The sequence below is a fragment of the Triturus cristatus genome, chromosome 4_1 (genome assembly GCF_964204655.1).
Source record: "Triturus cristatus chromosome 4_1, aTriCri1.1, whole genome shotgun sequence".
Taxonomy (NCBI): Eukaryota; Metazoa; Chordata; class Amphibia; order Caudata; family Salamandridae; genus Triturus; species Triturus cristatus.
Window position 1 is genome coordinate 1,211,960,408 of NC_140585.1, and position 15,477 is coordinate 1,211,975,884.

General features: G+C 43.3%; 1 protein-coding gene across 8 annotated transcripts in view; it reads left to right on the forward strand.

Annotated features, from left to right (window-relative positions):
* SCN8A (sodium voltage-gated channel alpha subunit 8) overlaps window positions 1-15,477 on the forward strand; it is an 828,048-nt gene that overhangs the window by 554,816 nt on the left and 257,755 nt on the right. For all 8 annotated transcript variants that reach the window (XM_085654551.1, XM_085654553.1, XM_085654556.1 and 5 more), the window contains exons 17-18: window positions 4,750-5,217; window positions 8,641-8,758. In XM_085654551.1, coding sequence (XP_085510677.1) covers window positions 4,750-5,217; window positions 8,641-8,758 — 586 coding nt within the window. The remainder of the gene's footprint in view (window positions 1-4,749; window positions 5,218-8,640; window positions 8,759-15,477) is intronic.

A 15,477-nucleotide genomic window follows, 5' to 3' on the forward strand; every position in this document is an offset into this window, starting at 1 on the left:
AAGACGCATCGCTCTCCGGCTGGGCAGCTCATCTTCTACACCTCACAGTGCAGGGCACATGGACGCCGCAACAAAAGTTACTCCACATCAATCCTCTGGAGTTACTGGCAATCTTTCTAGCCCTAAAATCCTTTCACACACAGATTCTAGGCAAGGCAGTCCTTATCCGCACGGACAACATGACCGCCATGTACTACATCCAAAAACAAGGCGGCACACACTCTCCACAGCTCTCTCAACTAGCACAGAGCATATAGACATGGGCAATTCCACTCAAAATCTTTCTCCTAGCCCAACATGTCCCAGGAGTCCAGAACACCATGGCAGATCTGCTCAGCAGACAAACGCAGCAGATCCACGAGTGGGAACTTCACCCGCAAGTTCTTCACCTGTTCTTTCAAATGTGGGAGCATCCACAAATAGACCTATTCGCAACCCACAAAAACAAAAAATGCCCAAGCTTCGCCGCCAGATACCCACACCCATTGTCCAAAGGCAATGCGATATGGATGAACTGGTCAGGCAAATTTGCATACGCCTTTCCACCTCTCCCACTAATTCCATTAGTGGTGCGAAAGCTACAACAGCATTCCCTCACGCTGATCCTAGTAGCTCCAACATGGGCCAGACAACCGTGGTACACCACACTGCTGGAACTCTCGGTAGTACCACACCAAAAGCTACACCTCTCACCATGCCTCCTAACCCAGAACCATGGAGAGATCAGGCACCCGGACCCAGCTCAGCTCAACCTTGCGATCTGGCTCCTGAGATCATAGAATTTGGATACCTTAACCTTCCCCCCGACTGTATGAATGTTATCAGAGAAGCTAGACGCCCTACCACTAGAGCCTGCTACTCTGCCATGTGGAAAAGATTTGTTGTTTACTGCCATAACAACACAATATGCTACTTACTACATCTACAAAGATGTAACCTAGCATATACATCTATTCGGCTACACCTCGCAGCAATTGCTGCTTACTTACAAAACAGACAGCACCTATCACTTTTCAAAGTGCCTGCCATTAAAGCCTTTATGGAAGGCCTAAAACGCATAATTCCCCCCAGAGTGCCTCCCTCACCTGTGTGGATCTTAAATATAGTACTCACAAGGCTATTGGGACCGCCTTTTGAACCCTTGCATAAATGCGAACTGCAATTCCTCACATGGAAAACAGATTTCCTGGTAGCCATCACCTCCCTTAGAAGGGTCAGTGAAATACAAGCACTTACTATACAAGAACCTTTTCTCCAAATGCACCCGAACAAGGTTGTTCTCCGTACCAACCCAAAATTCCTACCCAAAGTCATCTCACCCTTTCATCTAAACCAATCTGTAGAATTACCGTTTTTTTTCTCGCAACCTCAAACCGTTGCAGAAAGGGCTCTACACAGACTGGATGTTAAAAGGGCCTTACTTTACTACATCCAGAGAACACAAACTTTCAGAAAGACAAAGCAACTGTTTGTCTCTTTCTCTCCACCTCATAAAGGCAACCCCATCTCTAAATCAGGGATAGCTAGGTGGATTGTAAAATGCATACAGATTTGCTACCACAAAGCAAAACGCACGCTATCTGTTCCCCCTAAAGCCCACTCTACAAGAAAGATAGGGGCTTCTATGGCTTTTCTAGGGAACATCCCATTAGATGATATCTGCAAAGCAGCTACATGGTCAACACCGCACACTTTCACTAAACATTACTGTGTAGATGTGCAAAACAAGCTAGTGTGGGCCAGGCTGTACTGAAAACACTATTTCAAACCACTGCAACAGATACCGGTGGTCGCCGCTAGGGTTGGGAACTGCTATAGAGTCTATGCAAAAGTTTGTAATCTGCAGCTCATATGCCTCGAACGGAATATGCTACTTACCAGTATGCATCTGTTCTTGGCATGTAGAGCTGCAGATCTACACACGCCCACCCGCCTCCCCGGCTACCTGTATCTGTTCCAGTCTATCTTATTTAGATACAACACACATGGGTTTCTTCACTGTGATTACTACGCTCCATCTTTCCCTGTTGGCGAAAAACAATCTGATGATGGATCCGAAGCCCATGCGCAATACGAACCAAGGGTGGAGTCACCGACCTCGTGACTTCCAAAGACTTTCCAAGAGAAAAAACAAACTGCAAACATCCGGGCCCAACACCAGATGGCGATCTATGCAAAAGTGTGTAGATCTGCACCTCTACATGCCAAGAACAGATGCATACTGGTAAGTAGCATATTCCTTTACAATAATTAACTAAATACTGGATTGTGCTGTTTAGCTGTCTATTTAAAAATTTAAAAACATACGTGTTGTATTGTGAAACTGTGTTTTAGTGAAGACATGTCTTGCTTTGAAGTACATTCTGTCTGTAGAATTGAGTGGTGAATCTGGTTCTGGGGAGATAGTTCGACTTAGATTGGATTCTGATTGCAAAAACAATGTGTATGTGGTGTTTACCTTTCACGAAGAGGAAGTTAATTAACGAAAGGGCAGTGTTAAAGCTCAAAAGTGACTTGTCGCTGTTATTGTCTAAATGCACTCTTATGCTGAGACTAATCAACTTTTAGAGAAGGAAAACTAGCTGAGATTAGACCTCCCACTGGATAAAGTTTTCATTTCAAATGTATTAAGTCATTTTCGAAAATGATTCACACCTCTGACGTCATTCCTGTAGAGCGCTAAACCATGGATTTCGTAAACGTAGCTTTTTGTGTAGTAAAAACAGCCAATAAAAAAATGTTTGGCTGTTGTTTATTACAAAAGGCAGTGATTTTAAAATAAATCCATGTTTCATTGAGATGATATCATACTTTTTTTTAAATATATTTTTATTTGCATTTTCAACCAATACAATAACTATAAGCATGTCAGAGATGATATCATACTTATGCAATATTTTCCTTTTTTCCACAAATGATATCCTTCTTATGAAATGCCGTTTCCATCCAATATTCTGTATTTAAGCTAAGTAAACCAAAATCAACTTTGGATATAAAATGTGCTCCACTGGTAACATAATATGGTTCCATAATGGCGCCTTAAGGTTCAGGTGACATATATAATCCCCTGGCTTTTGCCTCATGGTTTATAATGTCACTAGAATCTCTTAGTGGAAGTATAGGATCATACTATGTGGTTACACATTATGTATCCCCTCTCTAGCTTTGTATATAGATGTGTTTCGGTAGTGACACTGCCTTTATCAGTCTAAACATGTGCCATCTTGTTGCTCCATTCATACTTAAAAAACAATAGACATAAATAACATACTTTATCGCTAGCAGCTTAGATAATATACTGTGAGGAAGCCACTGCAAAACCAGTGAAATTCCATAGTTATAGTTACCTGAGCTAACTATAACCTACACCCCACAATGCACTGCTTATGACCTCACATATTACGTCACTCATGACATGCGCCCCCTTCTGCATATATTTGCTCCTACCCGCAGGACCTGGCCCACCCGGGGCATAAACATTAGTGACGCGTCGGACACCGCGCCTCTTTTTTTTTTTTCACTCGGCAGGAGCTGTTGATCGAGGCAAGTTTTTTTAAATTTTTGTTAGGATTTTTTTTTTACGGCCGTGGCGGGTACCGATTTGGACCCCAACACCACATCTAGGGGGTTAGGGTATTCCTACACTGCCCCCTTTTCTTATTTTTAAACGTTTTTTTGTGGCTGTCAACACTTCCTGGTTGATGTGTTGGCAGCCAATCAGATTTCAGCATGGGTCTGTCGGATCCTCGTAAGATCCGCAAAACTATAGATACAAATTTAGATTTCGGTTAATATCTCTAAAACTACTAAATCGATTGACACCAAATCCAAAAAGGGCACTTCTCTGGACCAACGGCTACCTTTCTGCCAACGTTGGTGTAATTCCGTTCAGCAGTTCGGGCTGTAGCTGTGTCTAAATTCCGTAAGGAAAATTGCATCTGGAAAATGTGTTTTGGGCCCCCCCCCCCCCCCCCCCCTTTTTCTCAGCCACCGCTTGACGGATCACCTTGAAACTTTCAAGACGGCTGCTGAAGTGAGCGCCATATTAGATTTGTGAGGATTCATCAAACGACACCAGTTATTGGCAAAACCAAAAATACTCTTGCTATGAAAACTAGATCCTAACAATAACTCCACCAATGTGTTGGTGTGTGTGTGTGTGTGTATATATGTATATATATATATACACACCTACACAATATGTGTGTGTTTAGATGTATACATATGTATGTATTAGTTCAGGTTTTCACGTTCTGTGTACTTGGTTAGCCAAAGCGAAGATACATTAATATTCATTTAAAGAAAATCAAGAATTGATACTTTAATTAGGGCAACAAAGTCATTTATTTGCTAGATTTCTTGGAATAGGTACACTTCAGTCAGTAATCGAATGAGCTTTGAGAGAAATGCACACATATGACATATATGTACATAAGATTAATTTCATTTTTTTGTGACTTGTATTAATTTTGATCTACATTTCTGCCCTGGTTGGATGATAATTTCCTGTTGAGAGACATGCCCTGTGTCTCCTCTGATCCCCCTTCATCTTGCATATAATATTGGTGCCACCTCAGTTTTGATGTCATCTCTTATTGTCGTTTTATGTTCAGGGTCCAGCAAACAACACGACTCACGACTAAGCTAAATGAAACTACACATGCACTGTAATATGTTACAGAATGTTTTTCTTGGTGTAATATTGACAGAGCATTTTTGTAGATTCTAATTTATTTTCTTGTTTTACAGGTGCTTAACCTATTCTTGGCCTTGCTACTGAGCTCCTTTAGCGCGGACAATTTAGCAGCACCTGAAGAGGATGGAGAAATGAACAATCTTCAGATTTCTGTCATTCGGATTAAAAAAGGGGTAGCTTGGTTAAAGAGTAAAGTCCGTGAGTTTATACAGACTTACTTCAAAAAGAGGGATGCGGATGAAATCAAACCATTGGATGAGTTGTATGAAAAAAAGATCAACTGCATCGCAAACCATACAAGGGCTGACATCAACAGGGATATGGATTACCAGAAAAATGGCAACGGCACGACCAGCGGCATCGGGAGCAGTATGGAAAGATATATCATTGAGGGGGACCATATGTCCTTTATACACAATCCAAATTTGACTGTCCGAGTGCCGATTGCAGTAGGGGAATCCGATTTCGAAAATCTAAATACAGAGGAATTCAGCAGTGAATCTGATGCAGAAGGCAAAGATGTAAGATTTCACTTTCAAGTATATTAGGCTTTGAAGTGATTTTGTTTTTTGCCGTACATTTAAAAGCTGGGCGTGAATTGATTTATTCATGAGTAAAATATTCATCATTCCTTGTAGAAGGCGCTGAGTACATTTTTAAAACATTGGTATTTTATGCTGTAAGCCGTGGTTACCTTGTAGCTTCTAATTTATGTAACTGAATAGGTGCATTGTCACATTGAAGCCTCTTTTCAGTTAGTCTGCGTTTGAGCAATAGTAGAGTGACTTGTTGGAGGCCACGGATCTGGATGCAGCGGTAGCAAAGTGTGGCCTAAACATTGTTCAGACTCCTGTGCATCCCTTATTTCCCACTTTTTCTGTTGGATTTATTGGACTGATTACATTGAGCTAAACATGGTAGTAGACTTTGTATCTGCTGGGCAGTAAATTTACCTTTGGTTTAGAATCTTCAATTGTTCAAAGTATGCTTTACTTAAGCAAGATCTTTTTCCGTAATGTTGCAATCCGTGAAAGTGTATGCATGCCCGTATAGAAAAAGTGAAGCCTACTCCAACTTTTGTCTTCAGGGTTTTCTTCTTCCTTACTGTGTTTTCAACAGCCCTCGATCGATTTGAAAAGGTGCCAAGTAAATTATATTAGTAATGTGATCTTTTAGAAACAATTGGTCTTAATGTCCAGCAATCGTTTCTGAATAACTGGTCACCATCTCTCTGCCCCTAATCATGATTGACTTACATTTATATTTGAGTCCGCAAGAGCGTCTCTGTAGTTATTGCTAAGTTTCAGTTTTCATATGCTTGTAGCTTTGGGCCAATTTCATGAAAGTGGACAAAACTTGGCACTCTCTTAGGCCATATGATTAATTTCTGGCACATCAGTTTTTGTGCTGATCTTTCCTTGGGGAGGGGAAACAAAACGTGCATTTCCCATTGAAACTCCAGTAGGATAGCTTTTTCACCACCACATGCTTATCAGAATTGGCAAAGCTGCCACTTTAGTGAGCATATGATATTTTTCTACTCTGGTGTAAATACTTTAATTCGTTTTTCTTAAATAGTTGTTATGAAATGGTGGATGGCAGACTTCAAGTGTTTATTTGGGGAGATAAATGTGTCTATCTTTCCAGTTAATTTGTGGTTCTTTCAAAGAACCAGATCTGTGAAGGATTTCAAGATCCAAAATTTAAAAAATTTAATCAAATTGTAAAAGTTTTTTTACCCTGTCTAATGCTTGATCTGCAGTTCCTTGGAAAATGTGAGGATCCAGGCAGTCATATTAGCTGGCAGCAACAGGTAATCACAACAGGATTAATCACACTCTAAAAAGAAGGTGCAAGAGGAAACAGACCTTCTCTAGTCCTCCCTCAAAAATGTCTAACCACACACATAAAGAAGAGAAAGCCTTTGAATTCAGTGATTATTAAGTCTGTTTTCTGGGAAAACCCTCAGGGTTTTTAATACTGCACTCACCCACTAGATAGTGGCATGCTTCATCATAGGGCCGCTTCTACTCCCTGCTGTAGGCCAACATACAGGGTGGAGCGAATTGTTGTGTTTTTTTTTTATGCAGAGGCAGTGGTTTTGGTTAAAACTATCTACTATGGTACCCTCTATATTACTTTATTCTTGGGTCCTTCCTGATAGAGGTAATAAATGTATATTACGGGTGTACTAAGGGAATTAGCGTCCCTGTCACCCTCTCTGCTTCATATCATCGACATGTTTCTTGCCAATTTGTCATGCCCCCTAGAGGTCTATGGCATGCCTCAGGATGTAGATACCGTATTATCCTACCTACTATTTATTTCCTAGGTGATGATTATTGTGTATACTTAACTGTCCTGTTTTAGTAACACATTGGGAATTTCCTATGAGAAAATACAAATAAAAATCAGCATTAGTTTCTGTACTTGTGAGTAACTCCTCAATATATTATGTGGGTTTAACACACCATGGTTCATGTGTTACCCCTATCATTGGTTATCCCCACTTCAAATCTTTTGCACCTTTGTATCGCTGTTGTGATTTTATGTGTTATTATTTCCCACCCACACTGCACCCCACCCAGATGGCATAGTAACAGACCGCAAATATTTGTAAACACCTGTGTCCCTCATGTGTGATGGAAACAGGTGTTTACAAATAATTGCCAGGCTCCAAATCATGCATCCTGAGGTAAAATGGTATGGGCATTTCAGGGGGCTCGGGGGAACATCCCCTGACCACATGGAGAAGTTGGGAAGAGTTTAAAATTAAAAGAGAAAAGCAAAACAAATCTAATTTACACTATAGGCTTCGCAGACTCGGAATTAGGTCAACAAAACCTTGGGCTGGTGGGCAAATTTTTTGAAAACTGTAATATTATAATATGGGGCTCGTGAAAAAAATGGAAACCAAACAGTGCAACACGGCATAGTCAAAGATAGTGAACTCTGAGACTGGTTCAGGGCATTTTTCACGGCACGGCCCACTGCACACTAACCTTGAACCACTGTTTCAGTGACATGCGGGATGTGTGTGGCAGGGTTTGATTGCATGATTGATGTATCATAGGACCCTGCTCTAGGTCAGCCCCTGTGGCCCATACCCTCTGCACAAGGCCAGATGGTCGGCTCAGCATGAGAGGTTAACACGGTAAGTTGTTCACAGAACGTATCTGCAGGTCCGTCCCTGCTGCATACAACCACTTTGCACAGTCAAAGGCAATGCACAGTGGGAGTTGGCTGCAATGATACCAAACCTATGTGCGCGTGGGGGGAAGGTTGGCCACAGAACAGGTCCTATAGCCAATCCTTACGTAGTGGAGTTTGGCCACATGGGAGTCTGGTTGCTGGGCTTTGCAGGTACACCCTGATACGCACAGCCAAAGGCAGTTTTCTTAATTCAAATTGTTTAGGTATTGTTAGTGAAATAGTTCAGAGATAAAGTATCTGCATAGAAGATAATAAAAGGTCAATGAAAAACAATAATGGTAATGCTGATCCAGTAGAAACAGTAAAATACAGCAGAAAAGTTTATTGCAGTATCCTGGGTCAGACACAATATCATGCATGGGCTTTGCCAGTCAGGTACACTTTTGCACACCGCTGCCTACAAAACCAAGCTTTGAACACCATGTTTGGTGGCTTTGAGACCTGAACTGCCTCAGATGTGTTGTGAAGAGGGTCTACAGCTGTACGATTCACCTCTGCACAGTCACCAGTCTCTCAAAAGATGGCAGTCACCAAAGAGGGAGGAAAGGGGCATGTGCCTCATCTCAATTATGTAAGAGAAGTCTGACTCAGTCTTTCTTCTCGGCTGCTCCTTCTTTTTGGACATATGTTGATGTTTTTGCAAGTATTGATGCTTTTAGTGCACAATTTATGGCTCATAATTGCATTGAATTGTGAAATGTTCTATTACCATTGTTTTGTCTTTGTGCTAGAAAACGGATGACACCAGCTCTTCGGAAGGAAGTACAATTGACATAAAGCCAGAAGCAGAAGAAATACCAGTGGATCAACCAGAGGAATATTTGGATCCTGATGCCTGTTTTACTGAAGGTAGTTAATGACTATCATGTTAATGTACAAGGGAGCCAGTCAAACTGTAAGTGCTTTTTCTGAGTCTCATATGATGGATGTTGTGTCAAATGTTGCTTGACCAATAAGTGTGAATTTCCAATGTTTTTCCTTTTACTTGCATTGCCAGTGGTGCTTTAGCCCACGGAGACTCTGCTTGATAAATCAGTGTAAAGATGAATTGGGTTGCCCTGGTTACAAATCGTGAATCAGATCCACTCATCAGCCATGTTATGTTATATACACTTACTATAGCACAGCTAATCACCCCAGAAGGGGTATCTCGGCGCTGGAGCGCAATCCAAGTAGGAGAAGGGAACGAGAGTATAGGAAATTTAAAATAGCCACGTTTTGAGAAGCTTTTTGAAATAGACAAAGTGGGGGCAGGCACAAATGTGTACGAGTAATCTGTTCCAGTGATGTGGGCCAAGGTAAGAGACAGATCGGCTGTCATATTTGGATATACGAATGCGGGAAAGCAGAACAGTAGCTGATTTTTTATCTCAGATTTCAAGAGGGGAGATGGGGTGAAGTTTGTTTTGAAGACTCACAGGGACCTTGCCCGATAGGGATCACTTAAAATTGTGTGATTTGTGATAGGAAGCCAATCAAGAGATTTTAAAATGGGCTCTGAGGAGGGTCTGGGTGGGCGTTTGCAGACGAGGCGTGCAGCAGTGTTTTGAACCACCTAAAGTTTTGATAATAGGGCTTCATTTGCTGCAACCAGGAGGGCACTTCCATAATACAGGTGGCTGACCACAAGAGCCTGAGTGAGAGTTTTTCTGGAGTGAAGGGGTAACCACTGAAATGCATTTCTAAGCATGTGCATTATTCCAAAATAGGCGCCACATTTAGAGCCTGCCTGCTCCGTCATGATGTTATCGTTTATTCAGATTCCTAAATTCTTTACCCCCTTCTAGGTTGTGGAGTTATACTGAGTTTGGACGACCACCAGTCATCCGACCTGTGTGCATCGGCCTTGGCAAACAGCAGAATCTCAGTTTTGTCGCTGTTAAGTTCCTAGCAAGTTTGGGATATCCAGGATGCGACTTTCCTCATAGATTCTCTGAATTAGAGATTCGCGGATTCCTGTTTTGGCCCCATTGAGATGATTAATTGTGTGTCATCTGCATATGAGACTACATCTAGGCCGCAGGCTCCTATTACCTGAGCCAGTGGAGCAACATATTTGCTAAAAGGCGTAGGGCTCAGCAAACGCCCCTCTGGTACCCCTTTGTCTATTGGCATGACATGAGATTTAAATGGTCCTAAGTTGATTGTTTACGTCTAATTGCTGAGGACGTCCTGAAGCCATCCTAGAGCCTTTCCACTGGCACAAATCTGAAAGTCTCTGGACCATGATGGTATGTGAGATGGTGTTGAATGCTGTGGACAGGTCAAGTAACACCAGCATAGCTGGAAAGCCACCAGGGAGAGCTTGGTGGTGTCTAGTACCGCCATCTGTGCGGCCTCTGTACTGTTTGCGGCGCTGAAGCCTGATTGGAAGGGGTCCAGGAAAGCATTTGTTTCTTTGTTGTTGTTTCACTAAGCTTTCCAGGTTTTTCCTTAGGTAGGGTAAGAGTGATATGGATCTATAGTTTGTAGGTTTCAGAGGATCCTCATTGGCTTTTTTTCAAATTGGCATAACTTGTGCAGTTTTCGAAGCGAGATGAACAGTTGCAGTGCTTAGAAAAAGGTTAAGCAGTGATGTGATGGCAGGAAGCAGTGTGGTAGCAAGTGTCACCATAATGTAGGGAGGGGAGAGGTCAGAGGGGGAACTTGATTTCATTCTGTTCATCATTTCCAGCGCAAGTTCCGATGTGAACAGTTTGAAGTGCTCCAGAGAAATGGAGAGATTGGTAGGAGGGGGATGGTGTTTAAGTTATTGGTTAATGAGGGGCTGTGAGAGAGGGTTTTATAGATAGTTGCGGTGTTTTTCATCAAAATGGTCTGCCAGGTCACCATATCGTTCCTGGGAAACGGGTGGAAGATGTACAGCCCATAGGCCTCATGAACTTATTTAAGACTTTAAATAGATCTTTTGCTAGGTTCCCCACATTGTCAATTCTTTTGAAAATGTGTGACTTCTGGGCTGCTTTGAGTTTTTTATGATAGCTGTTTAGTGCTAATTTGTGGGTGGTTTTGTCACGGAGGGATCTGGAGGTGCATCACCCTCTCTCCCTCTCACTACAGCCTGTTTTCTCCTGTTTTAGATTTCCTGAGAACCAAGGGGAAAACAGCTTGGTGGAGTTGAAGCGGTTTAGCTTGAGAGGGGTGACTATGTCTAGTGTGAGCAATATGTATGTCAGAGCATTGAATGACATACTGGGTTGGAAAGATGGAAGAAATTGGACATTAGAGATGTTCTTCCACAGCCTTTGTCTTTTTGAGGGATTCTTTCTTCCCACTAGACTGTTTCTCTTTGATAGGGATTTGGAAGCTAATTGCACAATGATTCTGGGGGCAATCCACCTAAAGGTCACGGACATTATTAAAACATAAGATCTAAGATATGTCAGTCAGTGTGTGCCAGTTACTTTGTGATTGAGCCCTAACATCTCTAGATCAGGGAGAAGTAGTTGTGTTTCTGGATCTTAACCTAGTTTCACATGGAAGTTAAAATCTCCTACTAAAAGAAAATGTTTGGAGGCGAGTACATGGGGGACTATGCATTCTGTTACTTTTTTAGTCTTGCTATCTAGTTTTATCAGATTGTAGTTTGCACGAATGGCTGTAGAGATGCTGGGTGAGGCCAGCAGATGAAGCCAGGTTTCTGTGAAAAGGCAAATGTTTGGTTGGTGAGGGGTAATAAGGTCTCATATTTCAATAGCGTATTTAGGGAGGGAGCGCACGTTGTAATATAGACCGTTATTCGAGTGATAAATGTTATATTTACCAATTTGTGAGTGTTCACCTATAGGTAACCAGGGAGTATGCCTACTGGATCGTCATTTGATGTAATGTTTTTCCAGCCGCTGGAGGCTTTCTGTGGGAGAAATGAGGTAAATGTGATGGCGCAGAGTTTACAGTTAGTGAGTGTTTCATGCTCCAGTGCTAAGGATGCATTGCAAATTAACATGGGCATTACCTGCAGAGTAGTATTGTCTCTGTCCATGAAGAATGCTTCTGGATCTTTAAATCTGTCACCACTCTGTGCTCCAGTAGCAAACCAGAAATGGTGAAAGTCATTGCTCTAAACTCATTCTAAGGTTTATTTTTTATTTTTATTTAATTAGTTATGGATTCAGTAATCATTTTGTTGGTGTTTTTAAGTGCAATTATGTCAGGTTTGCTAAATGCTAACTTTCAAATATTTGTTTATAACAGAAGTTTGTTCCAGTTTTATAAAATGTTTTTTAAAGTAATATTTGATTGCTTAATCTGTTATTAAATTAACTTTTAAATAATTGGATACATATTTGGTATCATGATACCAACCTTTTATCTTATTATATCATTCACTTCGGTCATTAAACTTGCTTGGTCTGTTTAAAACTGGTATTTCACATACAGATTAGTTAGAATTCATCTATTTTCTACCATGATCTGCACAAGTAATTGTCTATTCTCTACCATGATCTGCACAAGTAATTGTAGCTCTCATAATTAGGACAAATGGTATAAGCCAATTACATCCTACTAAAGTTTACCCTCTGAGAAACTGTGAAACAAGCATCGATTTACCTGGGTGCATTACGCTCACTTATCTCCGATGCAGGCAAGACAGACACTGTCACAAATAACTGGGTCTCCCCTCTCCTTGTGTATATTACATATTAAAATAGGGAAGCCTAGGGTATACCCTTACCATATACTTCTCACTCCTCTTCGTGTATAAAGGAAAAAGGAACAGCCCAGCAATAATGTTTCTTAAATGCTTACGCATTGGAGACATTTTTTCTGTTCTCTCATTCATCCCTATACTCCATTCCTACCCAGGTTTCAACTACTGTTGATATGGTGACCCTCCATGAAAGCCCCGCTAGAGAGCTCAGGAAGCTCATTGACACCACGGCTGCATAGTTCATACCTTGATGATCTTCACGTCTATCCAGAAACTAAACTGTCCAGGCCTTTTATCCCCTTTTTCCTGAGCTCCTGGAACCGATTATGAGCACTTGCTTAACTTTTTTGCGTGAAACTAATAAGAAAACTGAGAATTGTAGTATGCTTCTTCTGATCAAAGTTCCTAAAAAAAAACCTGTCCCCAAGTTATACTGATTGACTTCTTGTTTTAATTCTAAAGGAAAACTGTAAATACTTTTCTGATGGATACATCTGCCAGTGGATTCCTCACCTTGTGAATAACCCCTGCACCAGCAACATTCGGAAACTTTTGTAGCAGTCCACGTCGATGAGGTCGAAGACGACGTCACAGAGACACGGCTCCGCTCGCGACTCCGCTGACGTCACCGGCTCCATAAGGAGACCTCGTCGGCGTGATGACGTCAGTTCCCTTTTTTCCGCGCCGTCGACGCCAACGGATTTCGGGAATCTCTATCTGTAGCTTCACTGTTACTTTGTTTTTTCTACTGCTTCTCTTTGTCTTCTTCTGTGAAAATGTCGACAAAGAAGTCAGGATTCAAACCCTGTTGTGAATGTGGGACACATATGTCCATTACGGATCCACATGACGACTGCGTATGGTGCCTGTCATCGTACCATGATGTAGAGGGATGTTCTTGCTGCCGCAAGATGAGTTCCAAGGCTCTCAAGGAGAGGGAAGCAAAGCTCTTCATCGCCAGGATGAAGAAAGAGAAGAGAGGCCGGAGAAAGTCGAGGACGAGGTAGAGATCGAGGTCGGCGCCGAAGTCGACTTCGGGGCATGCTTCCAAATCCAGGAAGCACAAGAAGAAGAGGAGGCATTCCTCTCGGCGTCACTCGAATAAGAGTACGGAACCGAGATCGAAGTCGCCCACTCGACGCCGTAAGGACTTTGTATCTCCCTCACCCGTTCCGGATTCACCTGTTGGCCCGTCTTCACCTGTGGCTTCACCGGAACATTCTCCGGCTCCGGCTCCATCTCCGATGCCGGCTCCATCTCCGACGCCGGTCCCATCTCTGGCTCCGGCTTCGTCCCCGGCTCCGGTTGAGGAGCTTCCAGTTCCGGGTGAGCCTTCGGCCCCGCAGATTCGACCGTCGGCGCCTGTTGGCCCGAGTCCGGTGATGCCTGAACAGTATCCTGCGTTCCCTGGACCAGGTCAGGACCCCACGCATTATCTTAATGCAATGTACGGGGTATTCGCCAGAGCCATGTACCCCTCTGGTGCACCTATGGGTCCTATGGCCTTCAGTTTGGGGGTTCCTCAAGCCTATCCTTAGGCCCCCTTCATGCCATTTTTTCTGGCGACGCCGTCTTGGCATCTACCGGCGCCGAGGACGTCGTCGCAGCTCACTTCTTTACCGGCGCCGACTCGACCTTGTTTGACACCGGCTGCTCCTGTGGATCCACGTTCGACGCCGGCACCTGCGCCGTCGGATTCGATCACGGCGCCACCGAAGCCGGTTGTAAGAATCAGGTCTAGGAGGGAGGCTCAGAGTGTTGGATGAGCAAAGATACCTAATGGAGGAGGTAGAAGAAGGGGAGCTCATGGAGTCAGATGATGTTTTTGAGGAGTTGAAGGAGGCTAGTGGCCTGGACTTGTCTCCTGAATGGAAGATTACTCCTCCTTCCGATGCACCTTCAAAGGATGTGGCACCATACCATGCGATAATAAGAAAAGCGGCTGAACTTTTAGATCTGCAGTTGCCTTCAGCTGAATTCAAGCCGAACATTTTAACAGAGGTGCTGCACTCTCCCACTACTGTTTCTGAGCCTTTACTTCCCTTTAACGAAGCCATCATAGAGCCAGTGATGGAGGTGTGGTGTAAGCCCTTTTCTGCTCCGGCAGTTTCGAAAACCATTGCCAGGAGTTATAGGGCCGCTCCGGGGGACCCAGAATGTTTAACTTCTCACCCGTCTCCTGAGAGTCTGGTGGTTCAGGCGGCATGTTCAAGGAAATCTACAGGTTCGTTTCCCCAGGTCCCGAGTGACAGGGAGGCTAAAAGACTGGATCAGTCGGCCAAGAAGGTCTTTTCTTCGGCCAGCATGGCCCTTAAATCTACGAATGCCACTTGCCTCTTGGGACGCTATATTCATGCGCTCATGGATTCAGCGAAGCAGCTAGCCCCAAATCTATCAGAGGAGGATAGGGTTGGTTTTAATGAGGTCCTTTCGGATGCCCAGGCGGCAGCGCGTCAGGTGATACAGAGTGGATTGGACACAACTGACTCGGTAGCAAGAGTCATGGGATCTTCTGTTGCCACTAGGAGGAGCGCGTGGCTTAAGTCATCAGAGTTTTCCCCTGATGTTCAATCAACGCTGTTGGACTTGCCTTTTGATGGCTCCGGACTCTTTGGCAAGAAGGCGGATGCTGCACTTGAACGTTTTAAAGAAAGTAAGGTTACGGCTAAAGCTTTGGGCCTTCAATCCCAGTCAAGGGGATAGGTCAAGAGGTACAGGGGTTTTGGAAGGGCAACCTTTCGTACTTGCAGGCAGCCCCAGCAGCAACAGCAGCAGAGCACTCTGTATAAGGGGTACAGAGGCAGAATCATGGGTCGCACTTGTGGCCGGCAGCTCTCCTCCTCCTCCTCCTCCTCTTCCTCAGCCCCTCCCACCACCGCAAAGCAGCCCTAGATCCACCATTCTGGATCATGTTGGT